At 38.4% G+C, this 15,395-nt stretch overlaps 1 protein-coding gene across 2 annotated transcripts in view; it reads left to right on the top strand.

Annotated features, from left to right (window-relative positions):
* Positions 1 to 15,395, top strand: part of SI (sucrase-isomaltase) — a 470,126-nt gene that overhangs the window by 442,930 nt on the left and 11,801 nt on the right. For both annotated transcript variants that reach the window (XM_073626133.1, XM_073626134.1), the window contains exons 65-68: positions 1,681 to 1,737; positions 9,730 to 9,854; positions 11,830 to 11,918; positions 12,138 to 12,187. In XM_073626133.1, coding sequence (XP_073482234.1) covers positions 1,681 to 1,737; positions 9,730 to 9,854; positions 11,830 to 11,918; positions 12,138 to 12,187 — 321 coding nt within the window. The remainder of the gene's footprint in view (positions 1 to 1,680; positions 1,738 to 9,729; positions 9,855 to 11,829; positions 11,919 to 12,137; positions 12,188 to 15,395) is intronic.

Genomic DNA, 15,395 nt, shown 5'->3' with positions numbered 1-15,395 from the left:
TTCCACAGATAATCATAAACAAGCTGTACAGTGCTAATATATCCAAAACACCTTAGCTTATATATATTGCATTCATTGCTGTTAACAAAATAATACAAAGTGCATACAAATTGGCAAATAGCATTAGTTATGTGTCACATAAAATGCATCAAAATTGTATAAAGTGAAAAATTGTGTCAATGCAAAGATTAAAAAAAAACTTAAAAAAATGAATATACAGGAAAAAATGAATAGTGCTTATATAGTTTAAAATTGGGTTTATCTAGCAAACAGAGAAACACAGGGTACTCACACTCTACTGGTTCTTCCAGCGCACCAGACTAAAAAACAGCCTTGAAAGGGAGAAATGTTATATAATATAAAATAGACTGGTGCGCTGGAAGCACCAGTAGAGTGTGAGTACCCTGTGTTTCTCTGTTTGATAAATAAACCTAATTTTAAACTATATAAACACTATTCATTTTTTCCTATATACAGCATTAATATTTTTAGTTTTCTTTATCTTTGCATGGACACAATTTATTGCTTTATACAATTTGTATGCATTTCATACGTTTTTTGTTTTTTAGTGACACATAACTAATGCTATTTGCCAATTTGTATGCACTTTGTATTATTTTGTTCACAGCAATAAATGCAATATATATAAGCCAGGGTGTTTTTGGCTATATTAGCGCTGCACAGCTTGCTTATGATTAAAAGTGATCCTTGTTACTAGCGAGGTCAGTAAATTACCAGAAAGTTATAAAATCCTGCCTGGAACACTAAAGATTGTGATAAATTGTACTTTCTATTCTCATATTGTACAACCCATTTGATACACATTGCAAGGCTGTACTTTGACTGTCCTTTATACAGAGGAAGAAGCTGACGATATACAGAAATTGTGTGCTATACAGTATATCTTATGGTTTTCCATTTTCAATAAAAGTGACTAAATCAAACCTTTTAGTTGGATTTTGTCACTAATATCGATTTTTTTAAAGATTTCTTGGGTATTTTGACAAAAAAGATACCTGTATTTGAGTTCTCAGCTGTTCTCCCCTTGCATTAGGCTTTTTGGTGGGGTCTTAGTTCCAGCTCTTCTATTTATATAACATTACTGAACATTTAGTAGTAGTGGCCTATTAGTAGAACCAGTAAGGCACCTAGTGAAAGTTCATGTCGAATAGTTTTCATTATTTGAGAGGTATTTTAACATCTTGCATCATCCCTAACAAAACTTTCGTTTTTTGGTTTTCTTCAATTTAGGATTTCAAAAAAGTCCCCTCGGTCCCTTATCTAGTCCATAAATACTCTATATTGAGCAAACACCCCCCCCCCCCCCCCCAAAGGTCCTTGCCTACCTCCCCTGACTGTGGCAGCCTCCTGTAATGTCTACAGCCCACTAAAATTCACAGCACTATATAAGTACCTGTAATAAGTAATGTCTGTAGATTCATTATGATGAGACACTGTTACTTTGACCAGTAAAAGACCATAGCGTGTAGGTATTTATAACATTCTTTATTTTGTCAAGTACAAGAAAAATCTAATTATAGAAGCACAGAGGAAAGGGCCTGGTCTTATTGTAATGTGAAAAGCTTTGTTCAAACTTAGATAAATATAATACATTAGTGTTCAATTTAAATACAGTTTAAGATAATTCATTTGTTAATACTATATTTTTATACATTTTAGAAGCAAAGATCAGTCGACGCATATATACCAAACACTCGCTGGTACGACTATCACACGGTAAGCCCTAAATAATTGCTTTGCCTCCTGTAAAACTGTCCTTTCTAATAAAACATAAATACATAAATAACTTGGCAAAAAATAATTAATTCCTCTATGTCACTCTTGAAATAGACAAACTTGATTTGATTGTAGCCGTATTAGTGCAATTGTGACAGAGAAAATTGAGTACTGTCCGTGATACTTTTTTTATTTGCACTAACATACAATTTTTCAGGACAAGCTTTCGGGGTGTGTCCCCTTCTTCAAGGTCCAAGCAGTACTGATTCACTGAAAACCAAACACATACAAATCAATGGTAATAAAGATAGCAGCAGAGTTAGTGAGATAAGACAGAGGGAGAGCTAGTCACAGAGGGGTTGTAAAACTTTAGCAGAATGTGTAAGGAAACCAATATCTAAATTCAGGCCGTTATTTTTCCTGTCAAAAAGAAAAATTAAAAATTTAAAAATTTGTGAATCAGTACTGCAATGCAGACCTAAGCAACTAGCAGTATTAAAGGATTTTACAGTCCCCCTCAAGGTACAAGTAAATTAGTTGCTTCTCTTTAAGACTGCATATGAAGAAAACACCTTTTGGATTAGGGGGTCGGTTTATAAAAGAAAAGAAAAAAACATTTGCACAGCTGTAACAAAAAAAGCCATATTTTGTCTAATATTATCATTTCCTGTGATCATCAGTGCCATCTAGTGGCCATAATGCACTATTCTCCTGAATGAGGTATTTCAGGAATCATACGGCATTAAGGCCACTAGATGGTGCTTACAAACATAGGAAAAAAATCATATTAAACACAATTCAGTTTTCTTTGTAGCTATGTAAATGTTTGTCATTTTGTCATATGTACAACATTTTTTTAATTACCATAGAGTATCCATCATTTTTATGGTATTGATGAACTGGGTTTGTTCCTTTGACCCATGTGTTAAACTGGGATTTCAGTTATTTAGGGATTATCAATTTTGCAGTGAAAATTATGCTGCACTTGTAAAGCAGAAAAAGAAACAAGTAAATAAGACAAAAGCAGATGACAAAAAGTTGTTTAACCCCTATAGGGGAAATTAGAACTCAATAAGATGATTCCATATGTTTAGTCAGCTTCCTTTCACATCGCTAAAAATAGGGGTCTTTCCTCTGGATTTTTTGAATTGTTAATAACCAATAGCTAAATGCTGTAGAATTAAAGGACAAACTCTATACAACATTCAAAGGCAAATAAATCAGACCTTTACACGCCTAAACCCTGGCTGTTCCATATATTTATTGAAGCTTAGGATGGTATTACACAATCAGATCTACACAAGGTCCACTGTTCTTTCTTAAATGTATAATGATACAGCACAGGTTCATAATATCCAGAAAACAACCAATGTCCCAAATAATCCTGAGACTTTTTATATCTCTATTTTCACTTAAAGATTTTTGAGTCTCTGCTCTAATTCATCCTAAAGGTGTTCTATCAGGTTGAGGTCAGGACTCGCTCATTCATGACCATATGGACCTTGCTTTGTGCATTTGTCCAAATCATTTGGTGGAGGTGGGATTTGTTTTCAGGGGTTGGGCTTGGCCCCTTAGTTCCAGTGAAGGGAACTCTTAAGGTGTCAGCATACCAAGACATTTTGGACAATTTTATATTCCCAATTTTGTGGGAACAGTTTGGGGATGGCCCCTTCCTGTCCCAACATAACTGCACACCAGTGCACAAAACAAGGTCCATAAAAACATGGATGAGCAAGTTTGGGATGGAGGAACTTGAATGGCCTGCACAGAGTCCTGACCTCAACCTGATAGAACACCTTTGGGGTGAATTAGAGCAGAGTCTGCGAGCTAGGCCTTCTCACCCAACATCGGTGCCTGACCTCACAAATGCGCTTCTGGAAGAACGTCCAAACATTCACATAGACACACTCCTAAACCTTTTAGACAGCCTTCCCAGAAGAGTTGAAGTTGTTATAGCTGGAAAGGGTGGGCCAACTCAATATTGAACCCTACAGACTAAGACTGGGATGCCAATGAAATTCATGTGCGTGTAAAGGTAGGTGTTCCAATACGTTTGACAATATGGTGTATATAGAAGAGTATGTTTAAAAGCTCATGCTGCTGCCCACATAAGCATTACTCAGTGTCAGTAAAATGTTTAAATTAAAACAGAGATATAAAAGTCTCAGGATCATTTGGGACATGGACATTTGGGTTGTTTTCTGGATATTATGAAACTGGGCTGTACATCCTTGTAAGACTAAGATTGGGATGCCATTAAAGTTCATGTTCGTGTAAAGGCAGGCATCTTAATACTTTTGACATTATAGTGTATTTGGCAAGCTGACTCTGCTTTTTGTTGAAAGTGATTCTGATGGCTATACAGCCATCCAATAACTTGCACTCATCGCTAAAGGCATCAATCCCAGGCCTGATTACCCCAGGCCATGTATTCCAGGCTCTGGAGCCCCTCCTCTGGGCAATGAGAAGAGTGGCTGCTGTGACTGGGAAGAAGCCGATTTGTAAAAACTTTTGCCCTGTTTGGTAGTTTTTTAATGCACAATTTAATACACAGAGACCCCTTATTATGTAAGTGGCACACAGTTGTGATGCACCTGTTCCTTGATAGTAATTGTAAAGTGCCTCATCCAGTGTAGTGTTTTGCTTTGGCTGAAAATGAGCCTTTTGTTATGTAAATTGGTAAACATTTCAATAAAAAATGTATTGAAACAAAATACAATTGCACTGAACATATTGGGTATCACCATGCACACTGGAATGAGATCATTAATAATTCTAGGGCCATCATTCAATGTTAACTCTAAACTGATGACCTGTAAAGGCTTTTAAAGCTTTGCCTATAGAGAATTTTGCACACCAAAATCTGTCACCATTTCATGGATGTGTGCAATTTTAGGGCTTGACATGTTTTAGATCAGTTTACTCAATGGAACCCCATTTTTTTACATTTTACCAGCAAATTCGGTAAAAGTTTGTGTTTATGTGCACTAAACTGAACGCTAGCATTCTCTACTAAAAAATTGTACTTGATAAACATGCACGCCAATATCATGTGACATAGAAATTGCAATTGCTACCATTTTATTCTACAGGGTTTCTGCTTTCAGAAAATATACAATGTCTTGTCAATATAATGTCAATTTTCAGGCCTAAAATTAGCATTTTAATGTGTGCAAAAAAATGGCTCTGATGCTGAAAGGGTTAAATGGGCATGTTTAATAAGGAATTGACATACAGGGGTTGATTTACTAAAACTGGAGAGCACACAATTTGGTGCAGCTATGCATAGAAGCCAATCAGCTTCTAACTTTAGCTTGTTCTTGTTCTATTAAGCTTTGAAAAAAAAAAAAATCAGTAAATCAACCCCATAAACGAAAACTTCTCCATCAAATTCAACAGCATTTGTTTTGTGTAGGCTCACTTTATATTTCAATGTTTTTATTGAAAAAATAACAAATTCACCCGTATTGCAAAAATGTGCATGTATTATTTTTCTGCATTTGAACTTGCAAAGCATTGCAACTGTGAACAATGGGGGTGCAGCACTCTACCTTCTGCAGATTCATCCTCCAGCTTCACTAATGAGGATAGAGCTAGTATCAGTGGGCTACAAATGCGGTGACATCACTACACTTGTGCTCCATTGAGAACTACAGTCCCTCTGTCACAGTGGCAGATGGGGCTTGTACTTTTTTCATTCATAACTTTGTAAATGAATGATGTGGCTTTGCAGGTTGAACCATGCACAGTTTTGTCAAATTCAGATTTGACGTTCTTTGAGGATGTAGAAGGGGGCGATTTCAGTATAGGGAGTGTATACACTGACAATACTTCATGTTACATCCTAAATATGAGTTTAAGTTGAAACTTGGTCTGAAAGGTGGTGTTAGCTTTAAAAAACATTTTTGGATGTATAATAGGTACAAATTAAGCAATAGTAAAAGCAGTAACTACATACATACATAGTAGGCTGTTTCCTGTTGATACTTCATTTTTAACAACTTCAAGACCGCAATACATATATATATGTTGCGACTTTGGAGTGGTTTACTGGAATTATGGCTGAAGATATCAGCTATTAGGGATGAGGCCGAATGTAAGTTCGACTCGAACATTGGGTGTTCGCCGAACAACAAACATTATGCAGTGTTCACGGCAAATTCGAAAGCCGCGGAACACAGTTAAAGTCTATGGGACGTTAACATGAAAAAACAAAAGTGTTCATTCTTAAGGCTTATATGCAATTTATTGCCATAAAAAGTGTTTGGGGACCTGGGTCCTGCCGCAGGGAGCAGTGGTTTTAATAATGCTTAAAGTGAAACAATAAAAATGAAATATTCCTTTAAATATCGTGCCTGGGGGGTGTCTAAAGAATGCCTTTAAAGTGGCACAGTTTTCCTGTGTTTAGAACAATACCCTAGCAAAATGACCTTTCTAAAGAATGAATTGTCGGGTCTCAGCAATATAGATAAAACTCATTGAAAAAAATAGCATGGGCCCCCTCCCCCCCATCCATTACCAGGTCCTTTGGGTCTGGTATAAATATTAAGGGGAACCCCGAACCAAATTTTTTTAAAAAATGGCGTAGGGGTCCCCCCAAAATCCATACCAGACCCTTATCCGAGCACTCTACCTGGCAGGCCGCAGGAAAAGAGGGCAGACGAGAGAGTGCCCCCCTGAACCGTACCAGGCCACATGCTCTCAACATGGGGAGGGTGCTTTGGAGTAGCCAGGTGGTTGTGGGGGTCTGCAGGCGGGGGCTTATCGGAATCTGAAAGACCCCTTTAACTAGGGGACCCCCAGATCCCAGCCTCCCCCCTGTGTGAATTGGTAACGGGTACATTGTACCCCTACCATTCAACAAAAAAAGTGTCAAAAAATAGTAAAAAAGATAGGAGACACTTTGGGACAAGTCTTTTATTAGAAGATAAAAAAGATAAAAAAATAAAAGCGTCCCATGATGTAAATCCATCTCGTGCTGTCCGAAGAGCTGAAAAAAAAGCCGCAACAGCTCCACCTCTATGGGAGGCTCCCGCCGAGTGATGCTTCTTCTCGGGGGCAGCTGTTATATAGCTGAGGGCAGGGCCACTCAGTGATGTAAATGGGTGACTCCGCCCCTCTGATGCTACGTGACGTCAGAGGAAGGCGGGGTCGCCCGTTTACATCACCGAGTGGCCCCGTCCTCAGCTATATAACAGCTGTCACCAGGAAGAAGTAGCACTCGGCAGGAGCCTCCCATGGAGGCGGAGCTGTTGCGGCTTTTTTTCTTATTTTTTCGGCTCGTTGGGCGATGTGGGATGGATTTACATTGTGGGACATTTTTATTTTTTTATCTTTTAATAAAGGACTTGTCCCAAAGTGTCTCCTGTCTTTTTTACTATTTTTGACACTTTTTTTTGTGAAATGGTAGGGATACAATGTACCTGTTACCAATTCACATAGGGGGAGGCAGGGATCTGGGGGTCCCTTTGGGGGCTTCCAGATTCCGAGAAGCAACCCACCCGCAGACCCCCACAACCACCAGGCAAGGGTTGTGGGGATGAGGCCCTTGTCCCCATCAACATGGGGACAAGGTGCTTTGGGGGGCTACTCCAAAGCATCCTCCCATGTTGAGGGCATGTGGCCTGGTACAGTTCAGGAGGGGGGGTGCTCTCTCATCCCCCCTTTTTCCTGCACCCTGCCAGGTTGCGTGATCAGAAAAGGGTCTGGCATGGATTTTGAGGGGAACCACTACGCCATTTTTTTTGGCGCAGGGTTCCCCTTAAAACTATACCAGGCCTGAAGGGTCTGGTATGGATTTTGGGGGGACCCCATGCCATTTTTTTAAATTTGGTGCAGGGTTCCCCTTAATTTCCATACCAGACCCAAAGGGCCTGGTAATGGACTGGGGGGGACCCAGGCCGTCTTTTTCAATGAGTTTTATCTATATTGCCGAGACCCGACAATTCATTACAGCTGCAATCAGTTTTGAATTACTTTTTTCCTTTAGAAATGTCATTTTGCTGTGGTACTGTTCTAAACATGGGAAAACTGTGCCACTTTACAGGCATACTATAGACACTCCCCAGGCACGATATTTAAAGGAATTTTTCATTTTTATTTTTTCGCTTTAAGCATCATTAAAATCACTGCTTCTGAAAAAAACTTTTTTTTTTGCATTAATACATGTCCCCTAGGGCAGGACCCGGGTCCCCAAACACTTTTTATGACAATAACTTGCAAATAAGCCTTTAAAATTAGCACTTTTCATTTTTCATGTTCGTGTTCCATAGACTTTAATGGTGTTCGCATGTTTGTCCAAATTTTTTGCCTGTTCTCATGTACTGGTGTGAACCAAACCGGGGGGTGTTCGGCTCATCCTTATAAGCTATAACTCTGGTATCGTTTTTTACAGTCGGCGGCTGGCTTTCTCATAATAGTGCGCCGAGTGGCCCATGAGCCGCTGGAGCACTTTTAGAAGGCATTCCCCCCTCCTGTTGCTCGCCGTTGTCTCTTGGGCTTACCGTTTCCATCGTTTCGCCTGAGAAATTATCTGACGGTGCGGCTGGCTGCTCCCATGGGCTATCAAAGAGTAGAGCCTCTTCGATCACCTCTATGGCCTTAGACCTCACTTCCAGTCCATGCTGAAAGTTTTTTCTTTTTTTTTTTTTTTTTTAAGCAAAAGATCATTTTTTTTTATCTTTTGCTTTTAAAGGTAAAGAGATTTGTTTTTATTTTTGACCCCAGATCTCTACATAAATATGACCTGTCATCCTTATTTTTATTACAAGGGATGTTTACATTCCTTTTAATAGTAATAAAAGTGATCAAAAAATAATAATTAATGGGATAGTGTAAAAAAAAAAAAAAAAATTTTAAAAAGAAAATGAAAGCACTCCCTATCCCTCTGTGCTTGCTCACAGAAACAAACACATATGTAAGTCATGCACGCTTATGTAAACAGTATTCACACCATATGTGAGGTATCACCGGAAACGTTATAGCAAGAACAGTAATTCTAGTGCTAGACCTCCTCTAAACGCCTTTACAGGTTACCTGTTTAGAGTTACACAGTGTTGCATATGGAGATTTTTAAGCACTGCAGTTTGTCGCTGAATTTTTAAGCGTCACATGTTGAGTATCTATTTACTTGCCGCCACAACATCTTTCACATTTTACAAAAAAATTGTGTTCTGTTTTCTTTTTTCATTCTTTTTGGGTTTTTTTTTTCAAAATAAATTTTTTTTGTAAAACCACTGCGCAAATAATCGCCATTGTATTCCCTAGGGTCTCTGCTAAAAAAAAAATATGATGTTTGGGGGTTCTAAGTAATTTTCTAACAAATAATACTGATTTAAACATGTAAATAAAAAGTTCCAGAAAAAGCTTGGTCTTAAAGTGGTTAATATTGTTCCTTATTCAGTAACTTCCTACACTTACAGTATGCACACATATAAGACAAAAGGGACTTGATGTACTAAAGGCAAATAGGCTGTTCATTTTGCAATGGTATTTTTCCTTAGCTTAGTGAATGTGGTGAAAATTTACTTTGCTCAGAATACCCATTCATGTGCAAGGAAAATAAAATTTAAAAAACTGCCTTTTTGTTTGATTCATTTGATTATGGAAGTCAGCAGAGCTTCACCTCATTCACTAAGCTCTGGGGATAATTCCCTAGTGAACAGCCTATATGCCTTTAGTAAATCAGCCCCATGACATAATTATAATATTTTTACATATAATAATATTAAAGCTATATCTGCAACATGATGTTGCATTATATGTCAAAAATTTATTTCTTTTTTTATTACTTAACATGGGCAACACAGACATTTCAGATATTTTTGATGCCTAAAACTTTATTGATTTTACTAGATTTTGAAATATTATTTGTCAGTATGCATCCTGTGAAATGAGACAGTAGAAAATTGTATTACTTTTTATAATTTGGAGATTTTGTTTAATTTTTGCTCCTCTGGATTTCTTTTTTAACATAAGTATTTTCCATCATAGGGTGCAGAAGTTAAAGCACGAGGCGCATGGGTGAATTTGCCAGCTCCACTGGAATACATAAATCTCCATGTTAGAGGTGGATACATCATACCATGGCAGGAAACAGCCAACAATACTGATTACAGGTGAGTGAAAACCACAGCTTCTATATGACAAAAACAAATATCATGACAATAGGTCTGTGAAAGTTCTTCTTTATCCAGGTCATGGTATAGCTAGTAGTATTAAATCAAAGAAAGGCAGGGAGATAAGGGATGGGGGATTTTTACGGTGTCTAACATATACTTATACACTTGACTTATTATAGGTAAAAAATTTAATTTTTATTGACATAATAATTTTAAAAGAAAGGACACAAAATATACAAACTTTTATGTTGACAGTAAAAGATTGTATTCAATTGGTGGTCATCATCTTATACAGGTGGATAATAAATTGTAGCAAGAGATATTGCACATTAGCCCGACATGTTTCGCTACTTAAGCTTCCTCAGGGGATGTGCAAGAGACTTATTGAATTGAGACCACCCATGCAATGGTTGCACCTTTAAACTGCCTGGCCAGTCCCCTGACTTGATCCCAGATACATCGAATCCGAGGGGGTCAATTTGGCAAGGTCATAGAGGGCTGATAGGGAGACAACTGAATTCTATATTGATTTGATTATCTAAATGTCCATGAGGAACAATAGCGATTGAAGAATTTTAATCAGGTTTTATATAGATTTGGCTGCAGAGGCAGACTTGCTGCTCGCTAGTCACAGAGTGAGTGTCGCCCTCCGGCTCAGGCAAGCCACTCATATGCTGATGACACCCAACTCTACCTTCGCATCACCGGACAAAAGACCTTCATCAGCAATTAGAGAAATGCCTCACTTTAATAGATGACTGGATGACCATTAGCTCCCTCAAACTCAACGGATCAAAAACAGAACTTCTTCTCCTACATGCTAACAAAAATTCCAAAATAAAGACTCCGTGGACACCTCCCACCATCCTCGGACAGACCATCCCTCCAAGCACCAAAGCCAAGAGCCTCGGAGTCATCTTTGACTCAGGAATGACAATGGATGCACAAATAGGATCAGTAGTTAGCGGATCCCACCATCTCCTCCGCCTGCTACGCAGACTCATCCCCTTTATCCCAGAAGAGGACAAAGCGGCAGTTGTGGGAACAATCATCAATTCCTGACTCGACTACGCAAATTCGCTCTACGTAGGACTACCCCAATATCAGCTTGCGCGCTTACAACTCATCCAAAACACGGCTGCAAGACTGTTAACAGGAAAAAAACCCTGGGAATCTATTTCCCCATCCCTAAAGAGCCTACACTGACTAACCGTAAAAAATCGGATCACATTCAAGACCCTCTGCCTCACCCACAAATGCATACAAGGAAACGCTCCGCTATATCTCCGGGAGAAAATAAAACACTACACGCCGAATCGCAGTCTTCGATCAGCTAACCAAAACCTCCTCATCATTCCCAAATACCGCTACAAAGCAAAGGGAGAACGAAGATTCGCAGTCCAAGGACCTCGACTGTGGAATGCTCTTCCAACCAACATCCGCATGGAAGAAAACCACCAGGCCTTCAGGAAAAAACTAAAGACCTTCCTTTTCTAAGAAGCTGACAACAGAGAATACATCTAGCGCCTTGAGGCGATTCAGTTCGCATTTGCAGCGCTTTACAAATCATTCATTCATTAATTCAATGAGGATAGAGGGTGGTGGGGCCTAGCCGAAGCTCCATGTCTGAATAGAGACACAGAGTTGCAGCTCGGCTCAGGTACCCCCATAGAAAGCTGCTTGCTGTGGGGGCATTTGTCAGGAGGGAAGGGCCAGGAGAGCTAAAGAGGGACCTGAGAATTGGAGGATCCAAGCTGCTCTATGCAAAACCACTGCACAGAGCAGGTAAGTATAAGATGCTAGGTTTTTTTTAAGAAAGAGTGTGGGTGAAGAGGTGAGCATGTGACCATATTAAGTAAAATGTAATCATTTACACATCAAAGTGAAGATGTATGTAATAGGAAAATATGATTTAAAGCTGTGAAAAGCTTTAGCAATGATATCCCATGCTATATTAATGTTATAATTGCAGCCGTAAGAAGTTTATGGGACTTTTGGTAGCCCTGGATGATTTTGGAAAAGCACACGGCAATCTTTTCTGGGATGATGGAGAAAGCATAGGTAAGTGCAAATGCTGAATATAAAACAATAGAAGATCCTTACTGGAAATAGAATAGAAATAATATTTTAGTATTTCTAGTGCTGAAAAGCGGCCTTTATGAGTCGTGGCAGCAGTTTATTGTGGAATTTAAAATTCAGAAGTGGTAAATGTCAATAAGGTAAAACAAAAGCAAGATCTATGTTATAATTTAGCCTGACTGCTAATATTTTTTTTTGCAGATTCAATAGAGAAGAAGGACTATTTTCTGGGAACATTCAGTGCTGATAAGGTATATAATCATGCTGCTACAAAATGATTGAAATGACAGTTATCACAGAAAAACTTGCATAAGTGATACACATTTGAATATTTAGCAACTTATAATACATTCTGTTAATTTTCTTAGATAAACCTAGTAGTATTACAATTCTGATTGTAGAGCCTGTTCATATGGCAGAGCCATATACCTCCTAGGAAGCCATACAGTAAAAACATTTGTTAGCAGTTTCTTGACAGATGAATCATGCAAACTTTTAACAAAAATCATTCCCTCCATGTTCTTGGTGATTGTTGATTCTTCATGTACACTACACGGAACATTGACAGTGCAGTGTACAACCCAGATCACTTTCCACATAGAGGTGGGCATCAGAGACAATGTAACTTATGCACATAAACACAGAAGTTACATAATAAGTGGTTACCTAATGGCTAAGACAATAATTGAGGACCCTGAAGAAGCAACCATGAAGAGTTACATAATATAATAGGTGGTTACCTAATGGCTAAGACAATACTTGAGGACCCCATAGAAGAGGCAGCAAAGATGGTAGTGCAATGAATGTATCAGGGACTGGAGCCTGGATCTGTCATTGCTGGAGGAAGGTACACTAGCAGTTCAGCGTGTCATAATGTGCAAGTTTGCTGTGCATACTTGTACATAATGGAGAAAGAACCCCACTTCCCTTGCTCCTTCCACAGTCAGCAAGATTTAGATATGCTTTAACCCCTTGACCTCTGGAAAATTTACCCTCCTTCCTGACCAGGCCATTTTTTGCGATACGGCACCGCGTTACTTTAACTGACAGTTGTGCAATGCAATGCTGTACTCAAATAAAATGTATGCCCTTTTTTCCCTACAAATAGAGCTTTCTTTTGGTAGTATTTGATCACCTCTGCAGTTTTTATTTTTTGTGCTATAAACATAAAAAGACTGACAATTTTGGAAAAAAAATATATGTTTTACTTTCTGCTTTAAAACACATCTAATAAAAAAATTGAAAAAATCTAATTTCCCCATCAGTTTAGGCCAATATGTATTCTGTTATATATTTTTGGTAAAAAATCCCAATAAGCATTTATTGATTGGTTTGGGCAAAAGTTATAGTGTCTACAAACTATGGGATATTTTTATTTGTTTTCTATTTTTTTTACTAGTACTGGTGGTGATCAAGCGACTTATAGTGCGACTGCGATATTGCGCTGGACAATTTGGACATTTATTAACACTTTTATGTGGGGACCATTGACACTAATACAGTGATCATTGCTAAAAAATATGCACTGTCACTGTATTATTGACATTGGCTGGGAAGGGGTTAACATCAGGGGTGATCAAAGGGTTAAATGCGTTCCTAGCCAGTCTTGTGTACTGTGGGGGAGATGCTTTTACCAAGGGAAGGCATGAATCTGTGTCCCTGCTTTGCAGGAACACAGGATCCATGCCTTCCCTACTGACAGAACGGCAACCTGCCTTTTTTACATAGGCAGATCACCGTTCTGCCTATATGAACACAGAGGGAGCAAGCTGCCAGTGGCTCGCATGTGCGCACCCTACACGGAAGAGCAAGATTACATATATGTACATTACGTATACAGGGGTTCCCCAGGTTACAAACAAGATAGGGACTGTAGGTTTGTTCTTAAGTTGAATCTGTTTGTAAGTCAGAACAGGTAAATTTTTTTAAGTGTAGCTCCAGCCAAAAAAAATATTTTTAAGCTTTTGGATAGCATTGGGAAGGGTTATCACCCCTGTAACATTTGTTTTGCTGTCTGTGCCCCTGTTCAGAAGATTTCACCTCACTTTCTGTCCCAATGACAATTGGATTTTGAAAATTTTGGGTTGTTGTGGAAACAAGCCTTGGTGATAAAAAAAGGAGAAAGGCTCTGACAAAGAGCAGTAAATAGTGTGTGCCACATCCCATGAGTCTGAAAAAGACCAAAAAATTCCCCTATGGTGGGATTTTCCAGGCACTACCATAAATAATACAGTATAGGTACAAAAATAGTTTTTATCACAAAAATTGAACAAAGTAGATCATTTAAATTTAAATTATCTGCTTTGTTCGATTTTTGTAATAAAAACTATTTTTGTACCTATACTGTATTTATGGTAGTGCCTGGAAAATCCCACCATAGGGGAGTTTTTTGGTCTTTTTCAAGCCTTGGTGATAAGGCATCAGTGGAGGTACCTTTTCCCCATAATAGCTCTTACAGTAGTGAATTTCCCTTCCTAGGGGTAGATTTCCTCTCACTTCCTGTTGTCTCCCTCCGTTTGTAAGTAGGAGTCGTTTGTAAGTCGGATGTTTGTAACTAGGGGACCCCCTGTATATACATGATCCGGCGCAGAGCTGCCGCCCTGCAGCAGTAAAACTGCTATGGGACGGACCTGAAGTGGTTAAGGTATTGTTGATATGAGCAGCATTACATGTTCATGTTTTTGTATGAAATAAGTAACCCAGAAAATATTGTTCAAGTTAGAAACCAACCATATTTACTGTACCTTTGAATCAACTTGCATCTCTCAGATATCTAAGATTTTAGGGTGTTTTGAAGGAAATATGCCAACACTTTTAGAAGTTTCAATTAACCAGTAATGTTGATGTAAAAACAATATTGGTGAAAACAGTATATACTCATGCTAAGGTGAAAGACAATAAATTATTGATGTAAATAAAACTTGCAGCTGCTGTACACAAAGTGCTATTCACTTGATATCATGCGATAAATAAATCACAGCACTTGCAACAGTACAAACAACCATCAAAAAACTTAATATATATTCCAAAATGATCCTATTAAAGTGCTCTAGTGCTCCAAAAATCTTCAAACACTGTATAAGGATACAACGCTTGAAAGTGCAAAATTGATATGTAAATATATATTATATTATTGCAAAAATGTCCCAATAGAAGTGCTCTTGTGCTCCAATCCACTGAAAAGTGAAAAGTGCTTCAAACTGCCACTATGTGATGTGACACACTCCCCTTCAGTGTCCACACTCACCAGATAAAATGGACCCCTAGCCTTTCAGTCTAAGGGTCAAGCAAGCTGAAATCTGGCACTGAATGATGATTTAAACAGGTCCACAGGAGATCTCTCCCAGCATGGTTAAAGTTGAAATATTCACCAGAAAAAAAAGGAAAGGGAACTAATAGTTCTGTACGATAGGTGTTTATTGCGCAAAAAAAAAAAATCCTACTTACAAAACTGCAAAT

This window comes from Aquarana catesbeiana, linkage group LG04 (assembly GCF_042186555.1).
Source record: "Aquarana catesbeiana isolate 2022-GZ linkage group LG04, ASM4218655v1, whole genome shotgun sequence".
Taxonomy (NCBI): domain Eukaryota; kingdom Metazoa; phylum Chordata; class Amphibia; order Anura; family Ranidae; genus Aquarana; species Aquarana catesbeiana.
This window is presented reverse-complemented; position numbering and strand designations above follow the sequence as displayed.